General features: G+C 40.7%; 1 protein-coding gene across 3 annotated transcripts in view; it reads left to right on the top strand.

The window, feature by feature from the left end:
• Window positions 1-18006, top strand: part of RAB28 (RAB28, member RAS oncogene family) — a 101626-nt gene that overhangs the window by 11304 nt on the left and 72316 nt on the right. For all 3 annotated transcript variants that reach the window (XM_019553269.1, XM_019553270.1, XM_019553271.1), the window contains exons 2-3: window positions 155-251; window positions 5878-5966. In XM_019553269.1, the coding sequence (XP_019408814.1) occupies window positions 155-251; window positions 5878-5966 (186 nt within the window). The remainder of the gene's footprint in view (window positions 1-154; window positions 252-5877; window positions 5967-18006) is intronic.

Here is an 18006-nt window from a genome sequence, read left to right as displayed (position 1 = left end):
GAATGCTTGTCTGTTTGCTAATACAGACAAGCAATAACTACTATCAGCAGGCATTGATTAGAAAATTACTTGACTCTTATTTCATAACTCTGCTTTTACATTGGGCTTGTTGACTTTCATATACCAAATTAATTTGATCTGGTTCTGTTTTCAGACATCCTTAGCCACACGTTTTGCCCAAGAAGCTTTTGGGAAACAGTATAAACAAACTGTAGGATTGGACTTCTTTTTGAAAAGAATAACATTGCCAGGTAAGAGAATAAAGAACCTAACATGGAAAGTACTTGCGACACTAAGACTTGCAGAGATAAGGTCTTGAAAATGCGGTACATAGAATAAGCTTATATACTGCTTTGCTTTCAGAAAAGATAATTCGTGATTTTTTTTTTTTAATTCTATTTCTTAGTATGTAGATACCAAGTGGCAAAGGATTGTATATTTATAGGTCTTTTATGAATAACAAATTAAGTTCTGCAAAAAGTTCCCTTAGCTATACTTTTAAAAATTACTTTTGATAAAAATATACAGAATGTTATTCAAGTGGATACTGTAATTGAGCATTTTATTCAAGTGGATAGTGTAATAATGCAAAAGAGTAAATAAAATATAACTTTAAATGAACTACCTACAAACGTAAGTTTTTTGAAAGATCTATAATTTAAAAAAAAAAGTATACTGAACTTTGTATTTGTGTTGTGGGGGAGAAGTATAATGTAGCTATGGAATCGCTGTGCTCTAATATGTGAATGCTGTTTTATGCAAGGCAGCATGAAATTGCTGGCATTTAATAGACCACTAAAATTTAGGGTCCCTCGGCACTCATAAAAATACAGTTTGAGCATTCAAGATGTTTCACTTCGGCAAAGAAACTATTTAGATGCCAGTTGCAGCATGCTGCATGGAAAATGCAAAGAAATAATAATAAAAAAGAATGGTTGCTACTTAAAGTTTGCTTCTGAACAATTGGGGGTCTAAACTGAGGCTTTCATTAATTTGTGGTGGTTCAATTTGTAAGCATGATAGTATTTCATTAAAAGCAATTTAGCCTGGTGAGCGTAACAAACCAAAGCTGGAGAAAGCATTTTTAAGTACTAAGATTGCAGTTAGTTTTGATAAAGTCGATGCAAGTTCTATCCTTATTATTTTGGTGACATACAAATAGCAAACCTGAAATGAAATATATTTTAGGTCTAAAATGTATGTACTTCTGAACATTACTTTTATTACAGTTCTATTTTGTCAATAATTTTCAAAAATCATGTTTGTTTTGTACCCAAGTGAAATAGAATGTAGGACTATAAAAAGATTATTTTGTTCTTTGTTTAATTATTCCACTGTACTCTTCTGTGCCTGGTTTAAGTTCTAAGTCTGTGTGCTTATTCTCTATAAAATGGAATGAGAAATATTTTATTGTCCTGTCTGCTCTTCTAGAAATACAAGTATGTAGAAGACTTGCTGCAGCACTTGCAAATGGAATGTGTACACAAATCATGCAGCGTGCATGCTGAGAACTTGTATTTTTGCAATTTTTTTTCTAGCTGTTAAGCATACAGAAGCTATTAGTACATTATTGGGATTCTAAATATTCTTGTGGGGTGGAAACTTGGAGAAATATCAACCTCTTGCCCCCTCCATTTATTGTTTTGTTCTTTAACTAGTTTGTCATAAAGTAGGAGCCTAAATATAAACACCATCTAGAACATCCAGGATAATGACTGCTTGCCATTTTTTTCATTTCTTTCTACGTACAATAGAAAAAATTATACTTATTCATGCAAAATAGCATACTGGGAAAGAAACATTTCCACCCCAGTGGTTTTTTTTTTAATTTGTCTATTGATAAATCTGCATCTATGTATTCATACATTTTTAATGGAAGAGGCAGATTTTTTGGAGGCAAGTTTGAAAGTGCAAGAGTAATACTATGGAATGCAGTACCTCAATAAATAGATTATTTTACTTTCTTAGGTGGGTTTTTTTTTTTTTTTTAAACAACTAGTTTTGATTTTACAGTATTGTCTGTATTTTAACTAAAAGGTAAATTTTATACTACTGGACAAAACTTGAGGGATGTGTCAATAGAAAAACATGCCCTAGCTTGTATTCTGTAGTAGAACAGGTGGTTGATCAATTTTTGCTGTTGCAAAATTTAATTTATTTTATATTTAAATAGAAGTAGATTTTTCAGATTTTTAAATGATGCAGTTTTAAAACCAAACAAACCTATTTTACTATCCTCATAATATGGGGTAAGATTCATTTAAAAAACAACTTGCAACATGGTATTATTGAATAAAATAGAATACTAGTATCAGTAGTCTTGGGCTCTTTAATTTTGTCAGTAACTTCACTGTAAAAAGTAGACTCTTTTATCAGTCAATGAAACAAAACAATAATTTAATACAAATAAGTATTTTTTTAATTGGTTTTAATTGTGAACAGTACAACTCTGTGTTTAAATAGTCACACATTCTCTTTGTGCAGCTTTTTTCAAGGTAATTACTTTCCAAATACTAATCCATTTCAGTATATTTCATGATCCAGTATGCTGTATAGTCTGGATGCAACCACTGTGCAAATTTTATTGCTTAAAATAGTGTATCTGTTAGTCAGAGGTTCTGCTGATAGAGCTTCTTAAGAGCCATAGTCAAAATACTTTCAGGAAGGTTGTGGGTATAGTCCAGTAAACAGGGTTCTACTGTGAAAAGGTTTTTTAAGTCTTTACTACAAGAAGTGGGCAGACTTATGTTTTTAGTTCCATCTTGACTGCAGCACTTTAAGTAAGGTTAACCAATTCACCAAGTATACTTTTACAAGGTCACTGTTGAATTCTCTCAGTGGCTTTACTTCAGACCTTGATACCTGCACTCCTGTTGCTTCATTTACACATTTGTAGCTTCCTACTGCATGCTATTTTCTACAAAGTAAGGTATACACATGTTTTTCTTATTTACTATTTGTAAACCATATGCAGTTTCTTGGAAATTCTTCAATCGTTACTGCTTACTGGCACACAGATGTTGATGCTTTCAGAGAATGCCCTACATTTTGAAAGCAATAATTATCAGTTTAAGTTTTCCCTCATCTGTATTTAGGTTGTGTTGTGTGTCCCCCATACTGCCATTCACGAGTTAATATATGCTTCCTTTACATGTGTCAGTTAATAGGAGATTTACATTTCATGCATTTAAGAAGTTGTTACCATAGTTGATGATTCAATTTTAAAGAGTTGAGTGTTTTTTTCATACTGTTCCTCCAAAAAAAAAAAAAAAAAAAAAAAAAAAAAAAAAGGGGTGGGGGGCAAGATTAGGTGCTATACAATACATATAGTCTGGCAAAAATGTATTAAATGGAAGAGGTGGTTATAATTTCTCCTTTTATAGATAGCAGGATGAATTTCAGTAACTTATATAGTCTTAATTAAAGTCAGGAACCACCTCGATGAAGGAAACACGTGGGCTTTATTTTTGGGTGAAAAAAAGGATTTTCCTGGGGGTTATTTTGTAGTCAACAGAAGAAAAATAATACTTCACAGTTATGTATTTTAAGGCCAGAAGGGACAAATCCTCTCGTTTGATCTCCTATATACAGAGGTCAGATAATTTGACCCGGTTATCCCAGTATTGAACCTATTATTTTACTCTGTCTTTGGGGGTGCGAATACAGTTGGAAATAATTTAAAAACGTTTTAGTACAAAATTGTTCATATAAAAACTGTTGTTTTTGAAAGTTATAGTATTTCTAAAATATTTTTCCGTGTATCTGGTGAGAATTAAATGGAAAATTGTCAGGAAAAATCATTCAGCCAAGTCAGATGTAGAATGCAGCAGCATGCCTTGTCTGGTGGGCTTTTGAGTATGTTTAGTTTGGTTACCCACTGAAGAAGCAGCATAGTTGCTTTACAGTGCTGATTCACCAGTTTGTCTGTGCCAGATAAGTTATGGAAGACAGTCCTGTGCTGTCTGTAGGTACTGCAGATTTATGTTCTAGGCTTTAAACGAGTCACTAAGCTGGTAAATGCACTATCAGAACAGATATGCTTTTTCTACAAGTGAAAAGTTTAAATTTACTTTGAGTGTTCAGTTTCCTCTGATTGCATTAAAGATTCCATTTTTATAATTTTAGAAGGGGATTTCATAAAAGGAGATTCAGTAAATAAAAGGTAGAGTTTCTACATTCTTCTGCATGAATTGAATCTTGCAGAATGTATGTGAAATCCTGGCTACTGACTTTTTTATTTTTTAAGAACAAGTTAAAGTTTGAACACTTAACCAAAATAAAATGAGGTTGTCATACGCATGTATCAGCTGTGCTTTGTAACACAATACATATCTATTTATACATTTGTAACTTGTATCTGTAGTAACAAACCAGTGAGATTCGTTTTTCTTAACAAGCAGGCTATGCATTTATGGGACTCAACGCTAATGATAGTTCCTTGTAAATCTTCTGCTCATTGATGGGTGAATGGAAGATACTGTTCAGTAATATAAAATTTGTATTTTTTAAGTAACAATAGTTTTAAATTTAAGATTGTTGTTTTCATGATCCATAATATTGTGCTGTTTTCCTTTGTCTGATATCAAGTGACTGATTATTTTAAAATGTATTAAACTTTGAATTTTGTTACTTAGGGTATCATCAGTTGTATATTTTTTTTATAGTGTTTTTGTTTAGGTGCAATAATTCACAAGAAGTTATTTTTGTACTTTATAAATACCATTAGCCTAAGCTGTGTATTTACGTTATTGAAAATTTATATTGATCTTAACTGGGCTAGAATATGGTGCTACTCAGTTTAGCTCTGGCAGTGTTAAACTGATCGCAAAAGATGACAGTCAAAATTCTTAATGCGTTATGTAGTTGATGTAAATCAGGATGTAGGTATTTGTCGTCATTTGTCATTATTTGCCTATAGAATGTAGTTCTGCTAAATTATCTGGTTTAGCAGATCATTGAATTTGGATGTAAGGTACAAGTATTTTAAAAACTGCATGCATACTAATTTGGCATGCTTGCATAGACAGCAGCAAACTTTTACAGCACAGGAAACTCCCCCTTCTTCCCCCGTACCCAAACTTTTAATCTAAAATATAGATTATGAGTTAAAAATTCACATTAAAATTGTTTGGAATTATGAACCAAAAAGGATGGTCTGTTAACTGGCTTTGAAAACACTCTCAAAGAGTGAAAAATTGTAAGTAAAGTGAGGTTTGTGGCCAAGTGGTTAGTATTGGGGTTCTTCAGATTTTATGGAGTAAGAAGTTTTTTTCACTCTGAAAATAGGGTTCTGTTAATAATTCCATGATAATCTAATAATGCATTATAATCCATTGGCTGCACAGTAGTATTGGGAACAGCACTGACAAAATCGTTATTTGTATGCATTTTCCAGCTTCTAAATATTTTAAGAAAGTTTAATAAGCTTTCCAGGTATAAAATGCATAGTTTAGTTTGATATCACTGGAAATGAAGGACAGTGCAGTTGCTTTCTTGTCAAATTTTCTTTTGTAAAACTTATTTTCAAATTGCTTCACTGAAGTGTATTTTTAAACTTCACTTAGGGAAATTGCCCTGTGCACAATTCTAGTTCTTTTCCTTCAGTGTCTGTTTACACTGAAATGTTCATATCTATTTATTTCTACCTGATCTAATACTTAGAGTAGGAACCTTTTTAATTTTTTTTTCTTCCAGTTGATATATCCCTCTAAGTATTTTGATGTGTCTAAATATTATTTGGTATAGACGGTGCTGTTTGTGAAAACTGTTTACTTGTATACTAGTGTTTTATACAAGCTTCTGCTACATCCTTGAATATGCTTAAATACAAGTTCTCTAAATAAGTTAGTTAATTTCTCTATTTTTTTTCTCCCCCAGGAAATGTGAATGTTACTCTTCAATTGTGGGATATAGGTGGGCAAACACTAGGAGGCAAGATGTTGGATAAATATATCTATGGAGCCCAGGTACAGTAAAAATAGTCACTGTAATTCAAGTTATTGTCAGGTTTACTAAAAATTGTTCTCATAATTATATTTTTTTCAGGAAACCATAGATCATAAAAAAAATTAGACATCTGCTTAAAATTAAGTTTTACTTCACTAATGCATGTGAAGTCTTATTTTTGCTATGGTGAAATTTGTTTAAATTGATTGGGGTGGGGAAGGAGAGGTGCTAGTTTGTAGAACCCTAACCAGTCTCCAAAACAGATGCATGTTTCCATGTATTGTAGCGTGTTTGAAAAAAGCAGTCTTAGTAAATAGTATAGGCTATTTGGATATCCACATGGTAGATATAGTGCTTGCTTTGAGAGTAGATGCCCCCTGAGGGGAAAAAGTAGAAGGAGGAAATTAAGAGCAATCCTACACCATTAAGCTCATACGTGCCACTGGGGTTATAAGAGGGTAGAAAAAGGAGGCAACCAGGTAGCTGATTTTTGCAGAACTGCTATATAGTGAAAAAATTAAATTTGTTCTAAAAGCTAACTAAGCAACTTAAAATACTGTTGCAGTATATACTTTATTTAGACGTTGTGTGTGCTCATTATTCTGGCACAGTGATATCTGATTGTCTACTACATTCTTCTATTTTTGGCAGTTGCAATAAATACCATGAGCAATAATACCTTTTACCCTATACGTTAAAAAGAAAAACATGTGAAATGATTTTACTTTGATTTGTTCCTCTTTACTTCTCACAGCTAATGGAAGAATAGGGTCCTAGGACTTGGGTTACAACTGAATTCCTGCATCACTCTATTAGACAGAGGATACTTCCAATTAAAGGAGACTCTAGGATGTACAGGGTAAAGGCTGAAACTGTCATTAACTTTACCACTTTGTCACTTTCAAAAATAAAAAATAGTTAAGCTGTCTTTAGACATCAAGCCTGACTCCATGTCACTCAAGTAGTTTTTGTGGTCTTATAACATTCTCCCTTTTAATGAAAATTATTTTTCTCCTTGTGAAAGATCTATTGAGCAACAGGAAAGCTGGCTACCTTGAAGCAAGGACTATTCACAAAGTGTTGTCAAATGAACTAAGTAAGCAAATGAAAGACATAAGACTGATAACTTATTTTATTGTTTCAGGAGAATCTTAGGAATTTTTTCATCACAATAATTTTAAAAAGTTCACATTGTGATGTATATTTCCTGAAAAAGCTGATTGTGTGTTTAAATATTATTAACTATTTCTATTAAATTCTGTCCAAATGGAGAGATACAGAACCCACTTTGTTTTTAAAGCATGTATTTAGAATTGGATCAAGTAGAATTGGCAGATGTACAGAGGGGCAACCAAAATGTTCAGGGGTATGAAGCAGTTGCCATAATAGGAGAGACTGAAAAGTCTAGCACTCCAGTTTAGGAAAGAAGAGGGGTGGAGGGGTATGATGGAGACCTATAAAACTGAGTAGTCTGGACAAAGTAAACACAGAACTATTGTTCACCAAGTCCCAGAGTACTAGAACTAGGGGACACCTGCTGAAGTTAGCAGGAGATAGGTTTAAAACTAAAAACAAAAAGTACTTTGTACAACACGCAAGCAGCTTGTGGGATTTTTTTACCACAGGAGGTGGTAGAGGCAGATAGTGCAGCCAGATTCAAAAAGGGACTAAACAAATTAATGAATGGTAGACCTGTTAATAGATGTTGAACAGAACAATTACAGATGCTTCTTTTGGTATCTCTAAACCAATAATGGTGGGTGCAGGGAGGGTAATGGTAGGTAGATCACTCTAAATGCATCTGAGTCGATGTTCTTCCTCTAAAGCATCCACTTCTGCCACTGTTTGAAGTGGGATACCAGTCTAGATGGACCATTGCTCTGACCCACTATAGCACTTATTCTTTTTTCAGCTTTCTTATAAACTAGTGGCAGTTGTCTCACCTCTCAAGTATCGTACAGATTACTCCAACTTGTATATGACTTGTTTTTTCCCATGGGTTGTTCAGGCTACTTCTTTTTTTTAGCATTGATTCTGAGTCTCCATTGAAGGACGAATGAAACAGCACCAAAAGAAGCCTTATTCTCTTTCTTTCTAGACTGCATGAGCTTGAAAGCATGGCTGAACAGAAAATAAATTGAGATTAAAATAGGTCATCTCAGGGAGATTGGAGGAGAGAGAGCTATTCATTTTAAATGCATAATGACATCTAAAGAAAGGGAATAGGTAGGCACAACAAATCCTTGTATGTACCTGCTGTCCATCTCACAGTACCCATGTGAAATTGTTGGGAGGTTAAGCCTTATTATCAATAACAATTGTAAGGTCACCTTTTAATATTAGACCCAACATTTATTCTTTTCTTTAGAAGAACAGTCATACTAGCATGAAGGACTGAAATATAGAAATCTGTGATGTCCAGAAGTCAACTGTTTTAAGTATTCAAATAGAAATTCTGTAACCTGATCTGTTGCTCTTTTAATTGGAATTGTCTTATTTTGGTGTTAGGTAATATGTTAACATATTCCATATGTTTTTGTTTTTGTTTTTGTAAGGCTTCAAACCTGGAAGTATTTTCTTTAGAAATGAAACAGTTTCATGCATGTCGAATATTTGGCCATGGTAATCTGCATATATTAAATACGGATTCTGAAGCAAAAATCCTATAATGAATTATCACTCCCAGACTTACTGTCTTGAAATCAAAACTTCAGGATGCTATTTACTTAAATACATTTCTAAATCTACATCAAGTGCCTCAGTACAGAAATAGGAGCTTAGCGGGATTTACAAAAACATGTAATCAGGTTATGCCCTTAATTCCAATAGAAGGTTGATGGGGTTTTGGCTTCAAAGGCTGTGGATGACACGCAAATGGAGAGGTGAAGCGCATGGCGAAAAGCCTGTATCCCATTGTAGTTTTGCTGTATACAGGTAAACATACTGTACATTTGAAAGCATGGGAAATCAGTAGGCTCTACTGAAAGATATGGTTTTGAAAGAGTGACAGATTTATCACTAATTTGTCCAGGCCTAGATTTGCCACTATTGTAATGGAACTAAACAACTTCTGAGGTTGTCATGTGCTGACAGCTTGACTTGCCATGAGTTAACTAACCAGTTTGTAGGCCTATGGCTTAAGGCAGATGAACAAGTTACTGCAAGGAAGTGGGGTATGAATTGTCTGTAAGTTCAGTAAGCGCCTGTGTCCACACTTGTCTCACTGTAAATGTGAGGCAGCTTACAGCACTTCTATTAAGGGGTAAGCTACCTCACACTAACTATGGAGTAAGAGTAAGCATATGGGAAGTTACAGTGCATTGCATACTCCACAGTAAGTTCACAAACTTGTTTTACCTCACAGTAGTTCATGTGCCAATGTTTCCAGCTGCTTTAAACACTTCTGGGAATGGCAGTATAGGTGCTGTCACCTGAGTGTTCTACCTAGGTTTCTCCTAATTATTCCTGTGGAGAAAGGTCAGCCTATCCATACATAATGGCACTTTTTCCTCTCTTTCTCAAATGCCAAAAGTGGCAGACAGATCTACAGTGGGGATTTACCTAGGTGTGCTTCTTTGGCATTTTGGTTGCCCCTCTATACATTTTCCAATTCTGCTTGATCCAATTCTAAATACATGCTTTAAAAACAAAGTGGGTTCTGTATCTCTCTCCATTTGGACAGAATTTAACAGAAATAGTTAATATTTAAACACACAATCAGCCTTTTTAGGTGTGAAATAAATGTGGTTGCACATTGCATAAATATCAGAATAGGCGGCATTATCCAGAGCACCTGTTTGAAGCCAGGCCACTGGCCAGCCAGGCAGGGAAGACATGTTAGGAAAGAAGGAGGGGAGCAAGTCAAAGCAAAGATTGGACAGTGCTCTAAGATGGGGTCCTAAGTTCTAGCTTGAGCCTCTAATCACAGTGGGGTTGAAAGTATCCTAATGGTATTGGTCCAATTTAATCCAGTGACTTAAATTCAAAGTGCCATGGACCAGCTTCATGAGGAGGGCTAAAGAGTGCCTTAGCCAGTGTCTAGCCCTTGATCTAGTGACTTAGAGCATTTTTCTGAGAAGCAAGTTCAGATCTCTGAGGGGACCCTAGAGCACAAGTCTTCTGCTTCTTGGATAAATGCTCTAAATGTTAGGTTAAAAAATGGGTTTGCCATCCTCCTTCTCTTCCTCCTTCTCTATTGTTTTACTTCTAGCAGGTATGCACGCAGAGCAGTCCTGTTCTGCCAGACTCATAGAATCCAAACTGTGAATAAATGTCAAAAACAGCTGTGTAAATGTTACTTAGTTGCGTTAAGATAAAGTAAGATTTATCCCTAAGTTTCTGGAGAGTATGCAAAAAGCTGTAGTTTTGGGTGTTAAAGCAGATGGTGCTGTCTGTCATCTGTGTAGCTGATTATTAAGAACCGATAATTTACTTGTTGCATTGTATACAACAGGAAGCCTTCCCAAGGAACATAACCATGGAAGATTTTGACCATACAACTTACTGCATGTGAAAGTCTGCTGTGGTTGTGCTGTCTTGTGTAAAGTTGAATGGACTCCATGTGAATGCAGGGAATGCCATTGTAGTATCGGAGCAAATGGCAGATACTGATACAGTATGAGCTGTAGAAATCATTTCAAATTGCTTTCCACTCACATAATTTTAGGCCACAATTTGGTTTGATTACATTATCAGGCAGTTGATTCTGCTCATACCTTTTGAGGCAGGAAATCCATACAAAGTCCAGATGCAACAGAAAAATGCTGTATGAAGCACTCTTCCCTTTGAGTAAGAACTGAATTGACTCTCCAGGGTAGAGCTTCATGCTATGCTACTGTGGGAGGTACCATCTTTTGACTGAGGCAGCTGCTGATGTCTTGTCCCATGTTTTACAATGGTAGTGAAACCCTGGTGTTCCAGTCAAATTCCAGCGTGCATTCTCATTTCCCATGTGGTTTCAGTTGGCGAAGTTGCAATTTGCTCCTTCTTGAAACTGTTGTTTTTTGTTTTGTTTTTTTAAAATGTTGCTGGCCTAGAATGGTGTGTTGACTTCATTTCAGTGGTGGCTGAAATAATAATAGTGGTTAGAGCTTTGGGATTTTTCTGTTTGAAAGGTACTAAGTAAACATCATTTAAGCATGCAGATGGAGACATCTCTTATGATCTAACTTTACAAATTTATTTAATGTGTTTAATGTATTATTCTTATGACTGCTGTATATTGTTAATATACCTATATTAACAATAGGAAGATATAATAAGAAATTAACAACCTAAATATATTATTTTCACCATCTTTTATTACGTTAGATCAGGGGTCAGCAGTGGAGGCTGGAATGATCTAGTTTGGGTGGGAGGTGGCTGGGCATTAGGATCTGGCTGCTGCTGTCGCTTTATCCCATTGCTCAGCTGTGGTCTGGTGCAGGGCAGAGCTCCTCCTCTGTTGGAAACACAGGTGGTTCAGGAAGAGAACTCCTGCCCCCTCTTGCCTCAACCCTCCCAGCTGCTCCAGAGGCCAGAGGTTGCCTGCCCTGGCATTAGATGGTTGTCTGCTCTTTTTTAATCATGAGGTAAACAGTCTCGTTCCCAGAGAACATCATTGCTAGGTATTGGTAATCTCTTATTAGTCCTATCAGAGAGGCAAATGATTAAGTAAGCAAGGAAAATAAAGTGCCTTCTCAGTAAAGATGGCCTAACTTGCTGCATATTCAGCAGAAGATAGGGCAGGGTGGCACCTAAGAGCTGTGGTTCTCAACTTTGTTAGACTTAGCACCCCTCAGAAAATATCAGTTCTTAGTTTTTGCTTTCACTTTTGACTACAGAAAAATAAGAGGGTAATTCTTCTGTTGCAAAGAACTCAGAAAGACCACAGTGGGTTAGAAAGTTTGTGACACCGTGAATTTGTTTGAAATCGCTGGGTTTATCTTGTGACTCATACTTGCACACCTAGTAGTGCTAACATTATCTTGGACCTGGTGAAACCCTCAAAAGAATCTCAAGGCTCCCTGGTTGAGAGTCACTGTTCTACAATAGTTTTGGAGAGGTGTAGGAGACGGGGTACTCGCTGCCTTGTCATGGTTGGTCCTGAGGCTCCGCCTCCCCTACAGTCCGTCCACTCAACTGTAAGTGTTGTTGTGACGCTGTGCCAGCCTGTGGTCCCAGCTTTCCTTCTACAGCCAAGGGACCCAGCCTCTTTGGTTTCTGCTCACAGTACAGGCTCATGGTTGCAGCCTTCCCCTCACTGCAGATCCTCAATTCTGCTTGATCCAAGCACAAGATTTGTGCTTAAGGTGCCCTCTGCAGGCCTGGGTGGGCCAGACCCTGCCCGTGTCCTAGAGTTGGTGACTGACCCCAAGCTTGCTCTTGTGGAGCTTGGGATTGACAAGCCTTGCCTGGCTCTCCAACACTGCCTTTACCTGCTCACTGCAGGGCAGTTTGTAATTATTGCTCGGGTGGGTCACAGCCCAGCAAGCTCGGCTTCTCACCTCTGTTGGCATCTGTCGGCGTTTTTAAATGGCCCACAGCTGCAGCCATCAGCCAGCCACCGCTGAACTTGATTGACAGCTGCTTAAAATGCTGTTGCAGGACCAGGTCTCATGACCCACTTGCTGAACTGTTCTGCTTCTCTGGTAAGTTTTCTGCAGTGCCAGGGTCCTGGGATCTACCTCCCAGAGCATTGGGGTTTGTCCCTGGTGCTTCCGGTCCTTGGGAGTGGCTGACGCCACCACAGACCTCCCCCTTTAAGCTGCTTTGTGACGCCATGACATCTCGCTGATCGTCTGTTGCCAACTGGTGGTGTTCCTCATGTGTTTGCCGCACTTCCTTGATGGAGTCATCCTGATTTAATGCATCTAGAAAGAAAGTTGGGCACAAGGTTTTTTTTTGTTTTGGCCAGGTTGATGAGCCATTGTGAATTTAATGGTTGTAGGGCGAACATCCAGTGGGTTATCCATGTGTTGTCTGTGTGAGACCTCATTAACCATTATAATGGGGCATGGTCCATCACTACTAAAAGTTCCTGGTCCAGCAGATGGTATGTAAAATACTCTTATCGCCCAACAAATTGCCAAGCACTCTTTCTCTATGTTTGCATACCTGATCTCAGCTGCATTCAGCTTGCAGCTAGTGAACACCATGGGATGCTCTTTTCCTTCTCGCTGTTGAAGCAGCAGTGCTCCCAGTGTGCTGTCTGATGCATTGGTCTGGAAGATAAAAGATGCTGTGAAATCAGGGGTATGTACCACTACTTCCCTATGCATTGCCTCCTTTAGTTTCTCAAAGCTTTCAGCCATTTCGGGAGTCCATTGTGATGCCTTTGCAGATTTTCCTTGCAGGGCATCTGTCAGGGTTGCTGCTAGCTCCGAAGTGCGGTATGAATCTCCTATAATAGTTGATGTATCTCCCATAATTGCCGTTAGTTCTGTGGTTCTTGGAAGCGATGTACTGCTTTAACTTTGTCTTTCAGGGTTCAGATCCTTTCTCGCCCTGCACAGAATCCCAAGTATTTAGTCTTATGACTGGTGAGTTTGCAATTCTTGAGGTTAGCTGTCATCCTAGCTGCTCTTGGCTCTCCTATGATGGCTTTCAGGGCCTGGAGGTGTCGAGGCCAGTCTGTTGTGAAAATGACTACATCGTCAATATAAGTGGCCGGGTAAGCTGCACGTGACGCTAATAGTAGATCCATCAGCCTTTGAAAAGTGGCTTCAGCGCCGTTAAGCCCAAATGGCATCCACAGGAATTCGAATGAACACCAGGGTGTTCCAAAGGAGGTCTTGATGCAATTCAGTGTGTTCTTTGGAATTTGCCACTTTCCCTTGGCTAAGTCTGTGGTGGACATGAACCTCACTTCCCCTATCCTCTCCAGGAGGTGGGCAACATGAAGCATGGGGAATATGTTGAACGTTGCCAACTCATTTAGCTTTTGATAGCCGATGAGCAACTGGAGCATTCCATTGGACTTGGTGACAGTTACTATGGGGCTGTGCCAGGGACTTTGTGGTGGGCAGATGATACCTTGCTTTTGCATCTTGTCTATTTCTTGATGGACTTTTTATTGTAGTTGTTGGGGTGTGGGTCACCACCTTTCTTGGATTAGCACCCTGGATGGAGTCCTAATCTTGTGCTTTACTTCCCCAGCCTGGTCTGTGCAGGGTTTGGGGGGAACTGTATCTCAAGCTGTGGACAAGCAAAACTGGTGTCCTGCTGAGGCCATGACACCTGCCAGCTGTGGAGGAGATGGGTGCAGGGGAGTTCTGGGGCCCTGCATCCCTAGCTGCTGACAGACAAAACTCATGCCATGGGTGCTTCTGGGACTGATGTTTTTGTCTTGGGACGGTTGATTGTCTGTATTGACTCTTTCCTTTCCTCAGCCTGGTTTTGTAGGTGCTAATTGATGGCAATTAACTGGCTACATTAGCTAAGTCCTGTGTATTGAGCTGGTCCCTGAGTGAATCATGATTTGGTAACTGGTAACACAGTAGCTTAGCAGCCAGGCCTGCAGTAATGTCTCTCCCATGCCCCAAGACAGAGAGAGTCAGTCCCACAAGCACCCATGGCATGAGTTTTGTCTATCAGCAGCTAGGGGTGCAGGGCCCCAGAACTCCCCTGCACTGATTTCTTTGACAGCTGACGGGTATCATGGCCACAGCTGGAGCCACCATCCTTGCAGCTGTCACCCATAGGAAAAGTTTTGCTTGTCCACAGCTTGAGGTGCAGTTCCCCCCCCCAAACCCCTGCACCGTTCTTCTTGAAGCTTGGTAGGCTTCATGCTCTTTGCAGAGTCTACCAGCCCTGAAAATTTCATCCAAATCAGACAAAAAACAAAGTTATAGATACTTTATTGTTTCCCCATTATACCATATGGCCGGATCTCCGAGGCAGCTCTGAACCACTTTGGAAGCTCCGAACTGCTTTGGGAAGCCTAATGAGGCCAGCACTTCGACCTGGACATGCTGCTTTGGACCCCAAAGTGTCCAAAGCTTCTCTGGATCTGAAGCTCTGTCTGAAGCCTCGCACAGCCCTAGTAGGAAGCATGAGTAATGCCATATCTCCTGGTTGGAATACTCGCTGCTTTGCCCTACATCATACTGGGCCCTCTGCCGCTCCTGTGACTCCAGTAGATTTTGGGTAGCAATCTCTTGTGCTCTCTAGTCATTACTGTAATTCCTGCCAGTAAATTTGGCTGTGACCCTGGGTCCAACCGGTCTCTCCCATTCTTCCCCAATCATATGCAGCAACCGTCTCGGGTTGTGCCCGTACATGAGTTGAAACAGTGAGAATTGAGTCGATTCTTGTAGCGTATCACATAGTGCAAACAACAGTGGCGTTAGCACAGTGTCCCACTTATGTGGGTCCTCCTGTGCGCACCTCTGGAGCATCCTCTTGATTGTTCCATTTAGCTTCTCCACCAGCCCATTGGACTGCGGATGGTAGATGGATGTCTTCAAATGAATAATGCCTAAGGTATTACATAGGGCCTTCATCATTCCCAACATAAAATTGGTTCCCTGGTTTGTGAGGATCTTGTGAGGTATCTCTACCCAGGCAATCCATTTTAGCAACTCTTCTGCTACCTAAGTGGGCTGTAATAGATCTGAGTGGCACTGCTTCTGGGAATCATGTGGCATAGTCTACCAGGACCAGTATGTATTGGTGTCCTGCATAAGACTTTTTGGTAGGGGCCCTACGATATCCAATGCTGCCCATGAGAAGGGAGTCTCAATTACCAGCACTGGCTATAGAGGGGCCTTAGGTGGCCTCCACTGTTGAGCTCTTTTGGCATTTGGGCCATGCCATAGCCCACTGCCCTACATCATCCTGTAGGTGGGGCCAGAAGAAGTTGTGGGCAATCCGTGCTTTCATCTTACTATGCCCTAGGTTGCCTCACAATGGGGTGTCGTGCACCAGCAGCCAGATCTGTCACTGGAATGGGCTCGGTACTACTAGTTGATACTTCTCAGCCCCGAGCCCTTGTCCCCTCTGTACCCAGTAGAGAAGACCGCTGCTTTACCTCATGGTCCTTTTCTGGGGTCCTCATCCACCAGTCAGTGTAGCTTGGGATCCTCTTGCTGGGCCCACCAGAACTGAGCTGCACTGGCTGCCCATTCCCAGTTTATGTATGTCCCCTTATCTCTTCCCTGTTGAGTGTTCATCTCTCTGGCCCAGCCCTCGCCTTTCCTCAGGCGTTTCCTCTCTTCCTCCACCGCTCTCACCTGCTCCAAAGCTGTATATATGGGGTCCTACTCCTAGCCTATAATCACTTTGCAGGCCAGTGACGGGGGCCAGTCCAACCTTCAGCTTGCCCTGGAACTCCATCACCCTGAAAGACAAGTAGCAGCACTCAAAGTGCATTTTCCCTCCCCAGGATGTATGTCATAGTGAGGGGGCTGGTTCTCTTCACACTGACCTTTGGTGCTAAGTCAGCGTGGAGTAGGGATTGCGAACACCTAGTGTTCAAGTTCACTCAGACTGCTTGGTCTCCAATCCATGTCGTTCCCATCCACTCTCCTGTGACGCAGACCCATAGCTGCGGTTCATGGGTTCTCTGTGCTCTATGTCCCTGAGCCTGTCCCTCGGCAGGGGGGGCAGGTGTTGTCACGTGGCTCAATTCACTCGGGCTCAATCCACGCTTCCTGGAGACATGACTGACCTTGCCACAGCAGTAGCATACTATGCCTCTCCCCATCCCTTTCTGAGGGCTCATCTTTTCCTCTTCCTGTATGGGGTTGATGACTGGGGCCTGTAAACCCTGACCGTGGCTGTGCCCATTTTCTGAGATGGCGAATGCTTTCACTAGGCGGAGTGCCTCTTTGCAGTTCCGTGGCTGGTGCTGGCTTAAACATGTCTGCATCTCATCCTCCAAATCCCACAGGAACTGTTCCAGTAGGACTTGGTCTATCACTTCCTCCTCATCGAATTTGTTTGCCAGAAGCCATTTATTCAGGGCATCCCTCAAATATTGCATGAGGCTTTGGGGCCTCTTAACCTGTTTTGCCTTTCGTGCCCTAAAGACTTGCCTGTAGCTCTTGGGTGAGATTTCTAGCCTGTACAGGATGGTGGCTTTCACTGTCATAATTATGGGTTTCCCCCCACGACAGGACTCAATATACTGCCTGGGCCTTGTCAATGACTAGGGTCCCTAGCTGGTGAGCCCATTGTGAGCGATGAAATCTGATCTGTATAGCTGTTCGCTTGAATGCCTCTATATAAGCTTCTGGGTCATCATCCGGGGCATCTTAAACAGGGACGCGTTAGGTTGCATCCATTCGTATTGGTGTGCCCCTTGTCTCTGCTGCATCTCAAGCACTTGTCCTGTTGCCTGAATGGCCTGGGTAAGGAGCTCTGCATGGCGGCCTTCCCAAGGTTGGGATTGCTGATCCTCTGTTGAGGAAATTCCCGGCCAATACACCACCATCACATCGGTAGGCACCATGAGTACCTCTGTGCTTCCTGGGATGGGCCCCCCCAACTTGCATCCCACTTCTTGATGAAATTATAACCGAAAAAGAAGGGTTCAGTGGTGTTCTAAGCCCAAGCCTGGAGACGGGGTACTGGCTGCCTTGTCGCAGCTGGTCCTGGGGGCTCCACCTCCCCTACACCTGAAAGAGCAGGGCTGGCCCCATCTCTCCACTCTGTAGCCCAAGCAGGGGTGGGAACGTGGCCAGATGCATCCCAGCGTGGCCCTATTAAGGCAAAGAGGGCAGGGAGGGCATAAATTCTTTCCTCCCCCCCCTCCCCCGCCCCCCACAGCTGAGGTCTGCTCATCTTCAGGCAAGCAGTGGAGGCTGTGGCTGGCCAGGGCTGGCAGACCCCAGCTGCAGTTCCTGGGGGGGCAAAAGGGAAAGAGGGAAGAATTAACCCTTTCCCTGCCCCTTCACTGTAACCCCATTGGGCATTGGGGGGGGGGAGTGGCAGCAGGCTTTGTCAGGATGCCTAGGAAGGGGTTTATTCCCTTCCCTTTCCTGTCCTACTGGCAAGGACTTCAGCCATCCTAGCATGGCCTCATAAAGGCTTAGGGGGCATGGAGGGGATTAATTATGCCCCCCCAACCCCCACCAGGGG

This window comes from Crocodylus porosus, unplaced genomic scaffold, assembly GCF_001723895.1.
Source record: "Crocodylus porosus isolate Cpor-Errol unplaced genomic scaffold, CroPor_comp1, whole genome shotgun sequence".
NCBI lineage: Eukaryota > Metazoa > Chordata > Crocodylia > Crocodylidae > Crocodylus > Crocodylus porosus.
This window is presented reverse-complemented; position numbering and strand designations above follow the sequence as displayed.